At 44.4% G+C, this 13,081-nt stretch overlaps 1 protein-coding gene across 1 annotated transcript in view; it reads left to right on the top strand.

Moving 5' to 3' along the window:
- Nucleotides 1–13,081, top strand: part of GALNT17 (polypeptide N-acetylgalactosaminyltransferase 17) — a 216,548-nt gene that overhangs the window by 195,866 nt on the left and 7,601 nt on the right. The window contains exons 7-9 of the mRNA XM_069791502.1: nucleotides 1,488–1,673; nucleotides 5,118–5,255; nucleotides 6,511–6,606. Of these exons, the coding sequence (XP_069647603.1) occupies nucleotides 1,488–1,673; nucleotides 5,118–5,255; nucleotides 6,511–6,606 (420 nt within the window). The remainder of the gene's footprint in view (nucleotides 1–1,487; nucleotides 1,674–5,117; nucleotides 5,256–6,510; nucleotides 6,607–13,081) is intronic.

Here is a 13,081-nt window from a genome sequence, read left to right on the forward strand (position 1 = left end):
GGGGATCTTACAGGACTGGCAGGTTTATTCAGCGCTGTGGGTGAACCCAGCAGCTTTGGGAGCACCCAAGGGCAGCACTCGATGCTCCTATTTCACCAAGACATTGAGAAACTAAAGAACTGAGCAGGCAAGAAACACAGGCAGTTTTTCTCAAACTATTGCCTTGGGAATGTTCCTTTAAAAATGTGTATATTTTTCTTTAGAACTACCTTGTTCACTTCTTATTTGCTTTGCCAGCATGTGGCCTCTTGCAAAACTTCGAGCAGACCTTGTGGACTTGGCTGGCCAGAGGCGAGTGTGGTTGCAGCTGGATAGGAGGGACAGGCATATCCCTCGTCTCAGAGATCAGCTCTGAATTCACTCTGGAGGCAAGCAATTGTATTTAAAAGTGTTCAGGAAGGTCAAACAGCAGAACAGGAGTAAGATGGGATTTTTTTGCTATGTGTTTATGCACCAGCTAATAAAATGGGCCTCTGATTTTTTGACGTGGGCTCCTATATTCTGCAGCAATCGAAGTGAGAACAGCATGAGTAGCAGGATTACCCCAAGGGAAGATGTTTCCCTCCTGTACTGCCCCTTACTCATGTGACCTGGGCTTGGGATGTGCATGTGCCCAGCACTGGATGGGCTAAACCCACCGCTTAGAGATTAAAAAGGGCAGCTGATACAGCCAGGAGGGTCCCTGTGCTGCCGGGAGAGTGTATTGAGCAGGGTAAAATTTAGGGAACGCAGATGGGATAAAAAGTGGTGAGTCTGGAAGAGATCCCAGAAATGATGGGTGTTATAACAACTGTGCAAAATGATAATGCGGAGCAGACTGCAAAACAGGCGAAACTGGGATTATTAGGCCAGTTTGGCATATGTGTTTTTAACGATTGCCTGGTGTCCTGGATACGCATCTTTAATTAAGATAAATAACTTCTTGGTGAAGACAAACGGGGATAGAAGAACCAAGGTATGGCAAGTCTTTCTGCGAATTCCCTTTCTGCGTGATAAAAAGAAGATCTCAAAAGATTTTATTAAGTTGTAAACTGTGATTTAAGGGAATTTTAAACAGCATGTGAAAGAAAAATAATGAACAAGTGTTTTCAAGTGGGAGAAATCTGTCCCTGCCATATGTTTCACTGAGTCATCCCTTCTGCAGGAGGAGATCTTGCAAGTGTTTCAACTATTCCAGTCGCTAATCCTTTTTATTTAGCAGCAACATCACTGTAAACTCAGCACTGGATCCTGCAACGCATTAATACCACTTGCTGGATATAGACCTGATCCCTCTAAAGTTGACACGTGTTTTGCTCTGGTTACAGGTTAAATTCTCCCTATGTGTGTCGCTGTTGAGCAAAGACCAAACCTGGCCATGCGTTTCCACTCGCCAGGATATTATAGAAACCTCATAAACCCAACACTTCTTCCTCTTTGATGTATATGTGGACCCTTTGCATCACAGCAGAGCCCTGTGCTGACAGTGTTGTGTGGTTGTGTTGCAGGTGTGGCTGTGTGGTGGCAGCATGGAGGTCCTGCCCTGCTCCAGGGTGGCTCACATCGAGCGCAAGAAGAAGCCCTACAACAACAACATTGGCTTTTACACCAAGCGCAACGCTCTGCGGGTGGCTGAGGTGTGGATGGACGACTACAAATGGCATGTCTACATTGCGTGGAACCTGCCTCTGGAGGTATGGCCATTGCACCCTATCCTAAGTCTTCGTTTTATTGGGTTAAAAACTTGAATTATAGAGCATTTAGTGCCCCTGGGTGAAGCAGAGCCTTGAATACCCTGGGTCGCATCCCCAGCTGTGGAAGTCAGCAGAGCTCCCTCAGCTTTGATGGAGATGCTGCAGACTTTGGAGGAATTCCCACTGTTCACATCAGCCTTTTTATTTTCATTCTAAAAATTAAACCTGTATTGTAGTGTTTATCTCCCCGTTGAGTGTTTACACAGTGTGAGTTTATGTCATGACGTTGCTCCGCAGATGGAGTCTGTCTGTAAAGTCAGTTGGCAGAAGATTATTAATATCAGCATCGTCAGTGCATGAGCTTTTTTCCTGCAGGTTGGGGAGGTCCGTGTTGCATGCAGCCCAGCTCGGGTTTCCCAGCTTACAGATGCTGTCGCTGCCCAGAGCTCACTGCGGACGGTGCGTGGTCCAGGTGCCTGGGCTGTTTGCTTTCCCAGTGTTGGGAAAGTCGAGGCCATCAGCGCTTAGAAACCGTGTTCAGAGGTAAAGGATTGGAGGTCAGTGGCTCACGGAAGGAGATCCCCTCTCAGCAGTGCCTCGTGCAAGTGCTCCAGAAACACTCTCTTTAAGTAGCTTTGGTGGTTTTATTTATTACTGCGCAGAAATGGTTAGATTTTCTTAGATCTGACATGTTATTTTTCGTGTAAATCCTGCCACATCACAGCATGGCGTGCCTTTGGAAAACTGGCGTCCTGCCAGCAAGACAAAGTGACCATGCCCAGGGGACACATCCTGCACGTGGACCTATCTAGGTGATTCCCTGCACTTCTGTGTAAGCTCTGTAGGCTCCAGGAGGACTTTATGTCGGTCCAAGGCTGCTGCTTGGGCTCCGATCTCCATGCAGGTTCTCTCTAATCATGAAACCCATGAGCATCTCCTGCTTTCTGGCTCTGAACACTGCCTGGAGCGCACTGGGAGCACCCCCGGCTGGGCCAGTCCCCCCCATCTCCTGCCTCTGGTCCTGCCAGAAGAAGAAGGTGTGGTGAGGAGGGGATGCAGTGATGCTCTCCAGGTTATGGGGGGGATGAGGATTCGGGGTGCCCTGCAGAACCCCCTGACAGCCACTCCACTTGCAGTGTACTTATTTAAGCATGAGAACTGGGCTGCTCCGTTGAAGTGCAAGGAAAAACCATTGCCACAAGTGGCCATACCCTATGTGAGCAGTTATTTACAGCCACCCTTCTGGTGCTAAATATAAACACAAAATATTCATACCTTGCAGATCACACCCATGCAAAGAGCTGCTGCGGTCCTGATCCTGCTGTGGCAGGGTACCCAGCTGGCAGCACTGTGCTCGGGGGCATTTTGAAAAACATTAAAACATAAAAACATGAGCTGCTGCTGCTTTCTGAGGAAAGGTTACATCTAGGGAGAGTTACTGGCATTTAGAGCTGCAGTAGTCGCAACTTTGTACTGCATTAGAGAACAACAGGTACCTGGGAAGGGTCGATGAGCTGCCTGTGCTGCCGGTTTGTCATCCTGGGGGTGGTGGGGAGTCCTGGATTAGTTTGTTATTGAGAAATAGATGAACAGGGATGGAAAGAAATGCTGTTTACCCAGTGAGCTGCAGGAGGGCACTGGCTGTGATGGGCACTGCTCCAAGCGTTCAGAGGAGCAGAGAGTTGCCTGCAGGACTGAGTGATTTCAGGTCTCCCTTAAAAACAGGTTGCAAGATCCAAATGCCCATAGGCAGGGATCATAAATTACTGCAGGTTCAGCCCCAATCCTCAGGACGATTCCTTTTTAGAGGTGAGGCACCATGCTGCTGCTCAGGAACAGCTTTGGAGCGTGGCAAAAAGGGATTAAAATTCATCAGGAAGCCTCAGGTCCTGTACAGCTCGGAAAAGGCAGCATCACATGAATTGGCACTGGGAATGGGTCTGGGGAAACACATCTGGGTTACTCTAAAAACAATTTGAGATTTTTATATAGGTCTTACCAGTAAAATTGAGGTTTAATTTCAGAGAAGCCTTGTTTGACAGGTGATATTGTGCAGGGGTTATGATATACACTGCATTATTTTGTGATGCCACTATGTTCGAAACCAAGACAAACCCCATGCACTGAATATTTCAGGTGCTGACTGGTTTCTGGTCCCACTTTGCTGTGTGACCCATCTCGCCCACTCACATTTCAGCCTGTCCTACCTGTCTACACTGAATCATCTTTATTTTTACCGATCAGCTACCAGTCGCCTATTAAAATGGTGTCTTCTCTAAAGCAGAGTGAATAATTCATTAGAAGATCATTACAAGCATTGTAATGGAAAATTGCTTTCCCAGCTGTATTTAATGATCACTGCAAAAGACAAGAGCAGGAGCTAAAATAGAGTAGAAACCCAGACACCTGTAGGAAAGAGTAAAAGGGGCTGCAATGTGCCTTTGGTTTCCTTCATCTGGCTGCTGCATTAGTTCCCCAAATTCTGTAATGGAATAAAAGGTTAAAGGGCGACAGCTCTCTTCAGCCCTGGCTCCCAGCTCCTGTAAGATTGTTCCTTCAGGGACAGATATTGTAGCTTTTTCTGCTTTTAAATTGGCTTGAGCAGTGGGGTTCCTCTATGTCTCCAGGGAGACTATTTCACCACATAATTGTCCAAATCGTCAAGAGGTTTTTCTGAGGTTCAGCCTCAACTTCTCTTCTCCTGTGATTTTTATCCTTTATTCTTAGCTATCTGCCTCTATTATGTATGAATCTTAAACCTCCCCCCCCGCCTTTTATACCTTTTAACTGTGCTGTCCTCTGCATTGCCTCTTAGTAGGGTCACACACCGTTGGTGTGTAAGGGGAAGGGGTTTGGTGCTCAATGCACAGTGAGGGATTTGCATTTCCAGGATTCAGCATGTGACCCTCTTTTAAATCCTGATGTACATTTGCTGTTAAGCTCTTCTGGAAGTCCTGTACATCGGTACTTAAAGGGAGGTGAGATCTTTTAAAAATTGGCAGATTCAGTCTTTCTCAAATGGATCCAAAGCCCAGGGGCATCAGTGAGAAGATTCACCTCTGTAAAGCTGCACTTCTCGTATTTCCTCCAAAACATTTTCTTCTCCATTTGGGTTCTCTCTTCTAAATTACCTCCCAGGACCAAAACACGTCCAGCATCAGTCTGGTGGCCATTGCAAGGACGCCTTCAAAACCTATGAGAGATGTGCATATCTCCTCCTCGCTGTGGCTGTGAAACCCAAGTCTTCCTTCTGACTTCTGTGAGGATGATTTCGGCTTGGGCACACATGCTAAAATTCCCTGGCATGGCCTCTGCTGGGAGTTACTCAGCTGCTGGCAGTTTGCAGGCAGCTTGGAAGTGATACCAAACATCAGTGAAATACTCTCTTTTAAAATTTTTTTTAAGAGTATCTGGTCAGTGACCTGCTGTGTCTTTATTTTTCAGAATCCAGGTATTGACATTGGGGATGTTTCTGAGAGAAAAGCATTAAGGAAGAGCTTGAAGTGTAAAAATTTCCAGTGGTACCTGGACCATGTTTATCCAGAAATGAGAAGATACAACAACACTGTTGCTTATGGCGAGGTAATTAAGGCTGAGCAGTCCCTTAGATCAAACTGGTAATATTTACAGCTGCTGAGTCTCTGATGAGAAATAGCCTCAAAGGAGAGGAATGTGAATCAGAACCTACTATTTCTGTATAATTATATATAAATTTTTATAAATCTGTTCACAGTTTCTTCTAAAAACCTATTTGGGGATTTATTTCTGATCTTGGAGACCATATACAGTAAAATATTTTAATACCTCATTTACTGAATTGACAAAAAATTATCTATATTATGCATTGACTCCATGGACTAAGCAGCTGTATGTATATTTTTAATATGTAGTCATCTTATAAACCCCTTTGACTTAAATTCAGCCTAATTCTTTACAAGGCCTCTGTAGGATACAGTGAATTGTCACAACAGCTTAAGGACGAGATAAAGTAAGGAGACTTAATTCAATCTCTGTTGGCTTTGAGATCATACTGGGAATATAAAAACAGGCATTTATGGGAACTAAGAATACTCTGTTCCAATAGGTCTCATGGAATAGTGGCAGTTTGAGAAGGCTTCTTGAAGCACAGCCCGAGCACCCCCAGATGGGCATTAATTTTAAGAAGGATTTATTATCAAAGTTACTTAATGCCTTCATACTAAAACCTCCCCAAAAGTAGTATTTTCAGAGGTATTATTGCAGTTGCCCTACGTGGGGAGCCTGGAGAGAGGACAGCTCTGCGTTAACAGACCTGGTGGCTGGGGTTCAGCGGCCACTTGGCTTTGTAGCATGAACGAAGCGCTTCCATGCTCCCTCTGAAGTGTGTCTTTCAGTACTTGATGGCTGGTTTGCCATCTCTCTGTCTCCTCCTGCATCCCTGTGACTGTTTGAATGGGCTCCTTGTGCTAGCTGGACTTTTTTCCCTGCCTTGTTGAGCACTTTGAGATTTCGATGAAATACAAGTGATTCTGCATTGATTTCAGGCTCCTGGCAACGTGCTGACGGCAGTCTAAAAATATGTTTGTTACCACCACACATGACCAAATACAAAGAAAACTGTTCAAGGAAGTTGGCTCCTTTGAATGGTGATTATTATATAAAAGCAGTCATCATTAGACCCCGTATTTAAAGAAAACATATGGCACAGTAAACCTTTCTCTGCCTGATTATGCCTAGTGATAGAGCACTGTATATTCTTTCTATAGCAAGAGAGGCTAGAGACATTGCTGCGCGTCAGTTTATTGCTTATTTCCGAAGAGACAGGGCCATATAACTCCGCACTTTTTATTTCTTACAGCTTCGAAACAACAAGGCGAAAGACGTCTGCCTTGACCAGGGCCCGCAGGAGAACCACACAGCCATATTGTACCCATGCCATGGCTGGGGACCGCAGGTGAGGAGTTGCTCTGCTGGGACTGCGCACACCGGGAGCAGGCAGTACCCGGCACAGGACGGAGTATGGATATGCAACATGTCTGTTGGCTTCACTCTCAAATGTATAAGGCCCAGCTTCTTGTTAAAAATACCTCAGATATAAAGGTGCATTTTCCCAGCTACTCATAGAGTAGCTATTTTCTGGATTACCATAATCATGCCAGAGCTGCAAGTAAAAGCGTAATTTGAAAAAATCTTCCAGACAAGGGTAAATAATGCTGAAAGCAAATATCCAATGAGCAGAGCAGAGCGCACACAAGCAGAGCATTTTAAGACATTTCCTTTCTCTTTCACCCAGCAGAGTAAAAACATACCGACTGGGTAAAGGAAACAAACAGTTCTTTTTAACAGGATGATAATTAGCCGTTTCAGCTTGGCTGGGATTTACCATAGCGTTAGTTTTCTAGCACTCCTTTTGCCTCTCCAAAAGTTTTGGAGCAACCCAAAAGCTTCTTATCTTAATTTTAAGCTTATTCTAGATTAAAAATCATCATTCCAAGATTCACTCTACATCTCATATTTTTTAGAAGATTAGTGGATGTGTCAACTACTGAAAGTTAGTGATGATGAACTAATTCAGCCTCTTCTGTAGTTTCATCTCTTACCATGTTTTAAGAAGAAAGCAGCATGGGAATGCTGCTGGTTCGATTGCCATAGAGTTGGAACAAAACAGGGTACAACTCTAGCTCTGTCACTGCTGGCATCTGTTAAACCAACGGCAGACTCTAAGCTGGACTTCGAGGATCTGCAGCTCTAGGGATAATTTACCCAGTTCCCCACTAACTTTTCCTGTCTGTTTCTCTCTTATCTTTGCCCGTATCCTCACTACAGTATTTTGCCTAAATCCTGTGGTTTCCTTTGTGGTTTTCTTTCTGTATGCCTAGCGGTCATCATCTCATCATGCAAATCCCTTAGCACAATGTCCTTCTCCCCTACAATCTTTAAGGAGAAGATACAAGTTTCCCTTTAGGTCTGGGAGCAGAATGGCCATCTTATGACACATGGGGTTTTCAAGAATTACAGTGTGATTTTTAGGTTTTCTTTCATTACCAAAATCATGCCTGACCTCCCTAAAGCCACAGAGTAGCAGCACTTGTTCTTCTGGCATTTTAGCTTTATCCAGTGAGGCCCTGGGTGTTTATCATCAGGATTTGATGTATGTATCTGACTTCAGTCTCCTGCTTTTGTTTGCATTTCCTATGTAAATGCACTGGCTACCTATATCGGAAATTTAGCCAAGGCAGGGAGGTTGCGGATGATGGGCTCTACCATCACTGTGCTTGCACAGTGTGTAGTGGCAATGGATGGAAACAGGGATAAACTCCTCTGTGACAAGGCTGTTTCTTCTGTTGCTTTTCTTTTCTCTTTGTTGAAAAGTCCATGCTCATTGCCAGACTCAGAAGTTTTTCCCTGTTACCATCTCTGGATCAGCCACATCTGTGCTGAAGGGATTGCATCTACTGATCTGCCTAGAAACTGGGGCAAAACCGTACCTAAAAGCTGTCTGAATGCCAAGTTTCCAGGCTGAAGCCATCATCCACATTCTCTCAAAAGAAGGCAAGATGTGCCGCAGGAGGAGACCCATGGCACCTCGCGCGGTGGGGTAGGTCCTTCCTGTCGCTCTGCATTGCCAAGAGGATGAGTCTTACACTGGAAGCTTAACATTGATTGAGGGAACTTAGGTGAGACAATCCCATCCGAGCTGTGCCCAGATGCTGAGTTAGGTAAGTTTAAGGTGTCTACAGATATTTCTTTTTATTTGCAGGACAACAATCTGCCTTTGCTTGTTTTAGGGAAAACCTGTCCTCTCATTGCACATATTCTGGTTGCTGTGCTATATGGGCTGTGTTCTTCCCTTACCCAGTAAGGCAGCCCTGGCTTGTCATTCCACTGTTTTCTGTCTTGGCATCATAATGTTTATTACTCTGGCATTGGCCGTGCCTTCCAACAGCTTATTTTAACATCATGACCCCAAACCAGAGCTGTCAGTGCTGGCAGATGACACGGGGTTTAGGCTGAGAACTGCTGGATGGGCAGGACCACGTGTCTAAAGTGTTGTGAGCACCTAAGTCCTGTTGAAATTACTGCACGACAGCAAACTGCTGTGATGAAGCAACACAGGTGACACAGCAATGTACCATCAAAGGCAAGCTACTGTATCAAACCTTCATCTCAACCCAGAAGTGTATAAATTACATAGAAACGCTCAACATCAGTGGTTGAATTCCTGCTCCCAAGAGCTCTGTAAGCCTGCCCTGTACCTCTGCTCCAGGGTCACTGGGATCTCCGTGCAGGTATGGAGAGGGGAAACTTCTGGTTCCTTCATGATGTTACAGAAGAAAGCTCAGCACTGTGGTTGTATTCATTAAGACCAAAACTGTGAAATATAACATAAAAAAGACCATCCCATTAAGTACCTGCAGGTATTTGCATAATCAAACCCTGCCTGTGAAAATTTCTCCCATGAATCAGAAAGGAGAGCAGGGTCAGGAAGAAAAATGCCTCACCAGACAGTAGAGTTTCCCAGCTTATTCGTGGTAATTTATTTATTGAGCAGATTTCCAGTTTAAGCATCAGAGCTTTCCAGTTCAGACAGAGACTGCTGAGACTGGTTTGCTGGCTCCAGCTGCATTTGAGCCCATGATGGGTTGTAGCCCATCCTGGATTTGGGTGTCTTTCTTTTAATACCCCAATATTGAATACCTGTGTGAATACCAGAGATAAGTAAGTAATCTTGAAAACAGAACTTTCTTTAATCCATTGATCATGGCAGATAATGTCAGTCTAGCTCCTTCACAGGTGCTTATGCAGCCCGTATGTGGGAGGAGGTCTTTACGAGGGAGGGAGGTACCCCAGATGCAGTTTTTCAGATGGGAAAAACATATTCGAATTCACAGCAAAATCTTGTAGCTGTTCCCTAGGGTCTGGGAACATGTGATCCCATTCCTGGTAGCTTTCCTGAGACAAGATCTGACTTTTTTGTCATGTCTTGAGGATTAGCTCATCAAATCTGGATGAAAACCTGCATTAATCAGGGCTTAGCAAGACAGGATGTCACTTCTCTGTTCTATCACAGGCCTCAAATACGACTTAAACACATGCAAAATGACCCTCATTGGCATGAGGACGAGCTGAAGATTGAGATGGAGCCCAATGGGGACGTAATGCTGTGGCAGCCTTAGTGAGTATCTGGGGTCGATGATGCTCAAAGAAGTTCATTTTCATCTAAAAAAAAATGTATAGTTCAAGTGATGGGAATGCATAAAGAGCCTGTTCTCACAATATATTCACCCTGGGCTATCCAGGCTCACCAGGACTAAGTAATCCTAAAGCTCATCTGAGCCTGAACTGCAAACTTCAGGAGCCACCTGAGCCCAGGAACCAGCTGTGGGAGTCCTTCAGGGTAGAGTCAAATCTCCCTTTGGTTTATCCTTGCCTTTCAACAAAGATCAGTCAACTGTGGCTGATCGAGTTCACTGCTAAATATAACCTAGCTGTTGCTTAAATGCACACAATTTTTTTCTTAAATGGCACAAACTGCATTTTGGACTTTCTGGATGGAAACTTAAACCTCTAAGTGCATTATAGTATGAGAAACTGAATTAGCCTGACATTGTCTGCTAACCCTGGGCTTTAAGATGAATGGCTAAAAGCAGGTTATTTATTTTTTTCCTCAGCTGTTTTTGTGATTAAACTTAACAATGTTTTCTTTTCCTACCTGATGTTCTGAAGTCAAACATTGCAGTGCTGCTGGTTCCCTTCAGCTCACCTGTTGCGCAAGCTCAGCACAGATTTTTCTTCCTTTTCTTCCCTTCCACCTCCACATTGTCCCTTCCCTCTCCAGCTGAGAGCCAGTTCTTGGCAGTTCTTTTGTTTTGTGATACATGCAATTAGTTTAACTCCTTGAAAATGCTTTTTAAAAGTAGCTATCAGTAAGTGCAGAAGCTTTGAAATTACCCTTTTGCAGAAGCATGGGTGCCGCACAAAATAAATTGGACTTCCACTACTACTATTTAATTAATGGGCTGCATGTTGTAATCTATTGCTGAGAATATAATTAGAAGTAATATAAACACTTTGTTAAAATAGCTTGCTTTGTTTTATGTATATAAAACACAAAAAATTGCAATTGCTTTTGAGTTGTTCAGCATCCAAAAGCACACACAGTGGTGCCTGTGCTCAATGTGCATGTAGTCTCCTAAAATCTCCACTTCTCTCTTTGATCCTATGGCCCAGCCATACTCCTTTAAATGCATTTCACAATTAAGGAGCAGGTTCCTCAGCTGCATCGAGTGAGGGTGAGGTGTAGGCTCCCTGCTGGCATTTTCCTCATGCAAGAACAGCTGTGTCGTGGGTCCTGTTCCCTGCCACGCCGGGTAAAGTTGGGATTTTGTTGGAAGTCCTCACTCTTTCTAAGTCCATCCCCACACCGTGCTACCGTCTGCTGTGGCTGCTGCATAGCTGTAGATGAGCAGCCCAATGCAGAGAGAGGGAGAAGGGGAGAGATTTGTCCCATTCAAGACAGGGCAGCTTGTATCACGTCTTGAGTTTCTGCTCTCTCTACTGATGACTGCTATTCAGTTTAAGGTAAGCGTGTAGCATTCAGATGGGTGCAGTCAGGTGCGATGGATCCCCTACCTAGCGCTGAATGCAGATGAAATCGAAATCTTGGCTTTTGCTCACAGCACCTCTGTTGTAACATCTATCAGTAGGGGAAAATTTTGTTTTTTCTCTTGTTTTCCCTTTAGCTTTCCGTTCTCCCTGCTTTCATTCACTTCCAGGTCAAATCATTATCAGATTTCATGATGAAGTATCCTTTTATCCTGTAATTATATTGAGCCTGCTTGTGGATTTTTTTTCTTCCTGATGGCTTCATCTTTTCAGCAATACATCATGAAAACACCTTGCCGTAATGATGTATTACACTAATAATATAGTAATACCTCATTGGAGTGACAGAACTATGGTGATATATTAAGGTGATAGAAAGCACTATAATACTATAAAACTTAAGATAATGTTCACCCAGCAGAGCATTTCATTTAATTACAGGATAAAATATGTTTTGCCCATTTAAGCATCAGAACTTGAGGACAAAACCATCAATACTGAGATCATCTGGGACACAGCAGTATCAAGGGTGATGAAATAGCACATCAGATTAAATTGTGTTAAAAAGAAAATACTGTACGCTTTACTTATTGTTGCTAATTGATGATCTGCTCAGTGCAGAAAGGAAGCTAAACAACCCTAAATTATTTTCCAATAGAGTCAATGAAGGTCATCAAGGCTTTTATTTCCCAGGTGCTAAGATGTCTAATTAACTTTCTCCCATCCCTGAGATGCAGCCAGCCAGAAACAATAATCAAAGAAGATGTATTGGTGGTGCAAGTTTGCGGGTGGGAGATCAGCGCGAGCGATGCAGCAGGCACGTGTGCGGCCGTGCGCCCCTCCGCTTTCCTGGCATCAGTGGGGGCTGCGGGTTCCCCCAGGCAAATCAGCCCCCCAGAGTGGTACCTGAAGGTGGGGGACTTTGCAAGATGCAGTTTAACCCAGGATGCGTTTCACCTGGAAGGGTGTTCGTAAGAGGCTGTGGGTGTGAATCAGTGTTTCTGTCTAGGGATGTGGCTTTGGGCCAGTTACATTGATTAAGGGGTTTAAGACCTCATCAATATTAACCACTTTTAAATGGTTAGTTTGTTAATATTTTTAAACTGGTTTTCTCTGGTCCTTTTCTCTTGGTCTTTCCCTTTGTTGCTTGTCCTGTGCCAGGCTGGGTGATTCCTTCAGGCGTTTCCTCAGTCTGGTACCTCTGTGTTTGTCTTTTTTCTGCTGGATTGGCTGTATCCTTCACCATTTGTTCAGCTTGTGCCTGGCTTGGTCTGCTTTCTGGAGGCTGACAAACCTGCTTAGCAGGCACTGAGACGGAGATGTAGGACAGATCACTTTAAAGATAAAGATATATTGGGGGGGGGGGGGGGGACAAGAGAGCAGAATTTAGACTCTGATAACTTCAGTGATTTGCCTTTCCACAAAGACAGGAAAACAGTTTCGTTACATGCTCAGTGGATTTAACAGGTTATGTGACGTGGGCTGTCAATAACTTCCTGTGACTGGACTGCACTTTGGCAAAACCGCCTTCTTCATCAGTGAAATAATTTCCTTTGAAAAAAGACAAACTTTTATTATCTTTAAGCACCATGATGACCGTGTGAGGAGATCATTGTATGACTGCAAAGCAACCATGGGATCTCTGAGGCAGTAGCCTTGTTCAGGCACTTTCTGACGTAGGCAACATTTTTAGGGTGGTCGGCAGTGAAAGAGCAGGAGGGACAATCCTTAGGACACATCTGAGAGGAGAAAACCAATGCAGTCCAACAGGAGAACATTTGGTGGAAGGGCCTTCCTGGATCCTGTGGGAAGAGCTTTACCTG

The sequence above is a fragment of the Haliaeetus albicilla genome, chromosome 9 (genome assembly GCF_947461875.1).
Source record: "Haliaeetus albicilla chromosome 9, bHalAlb1.1, whole genome shotgun sequence".
In the NCBI taxonomy this organism is placed as follows: domain Eukaryota; kingdom Metazoa; phylum Chordata; class Aves; order Accipitriformes; family Accipitridae; genus Haliaeetus; species Haliaeetus albicilla.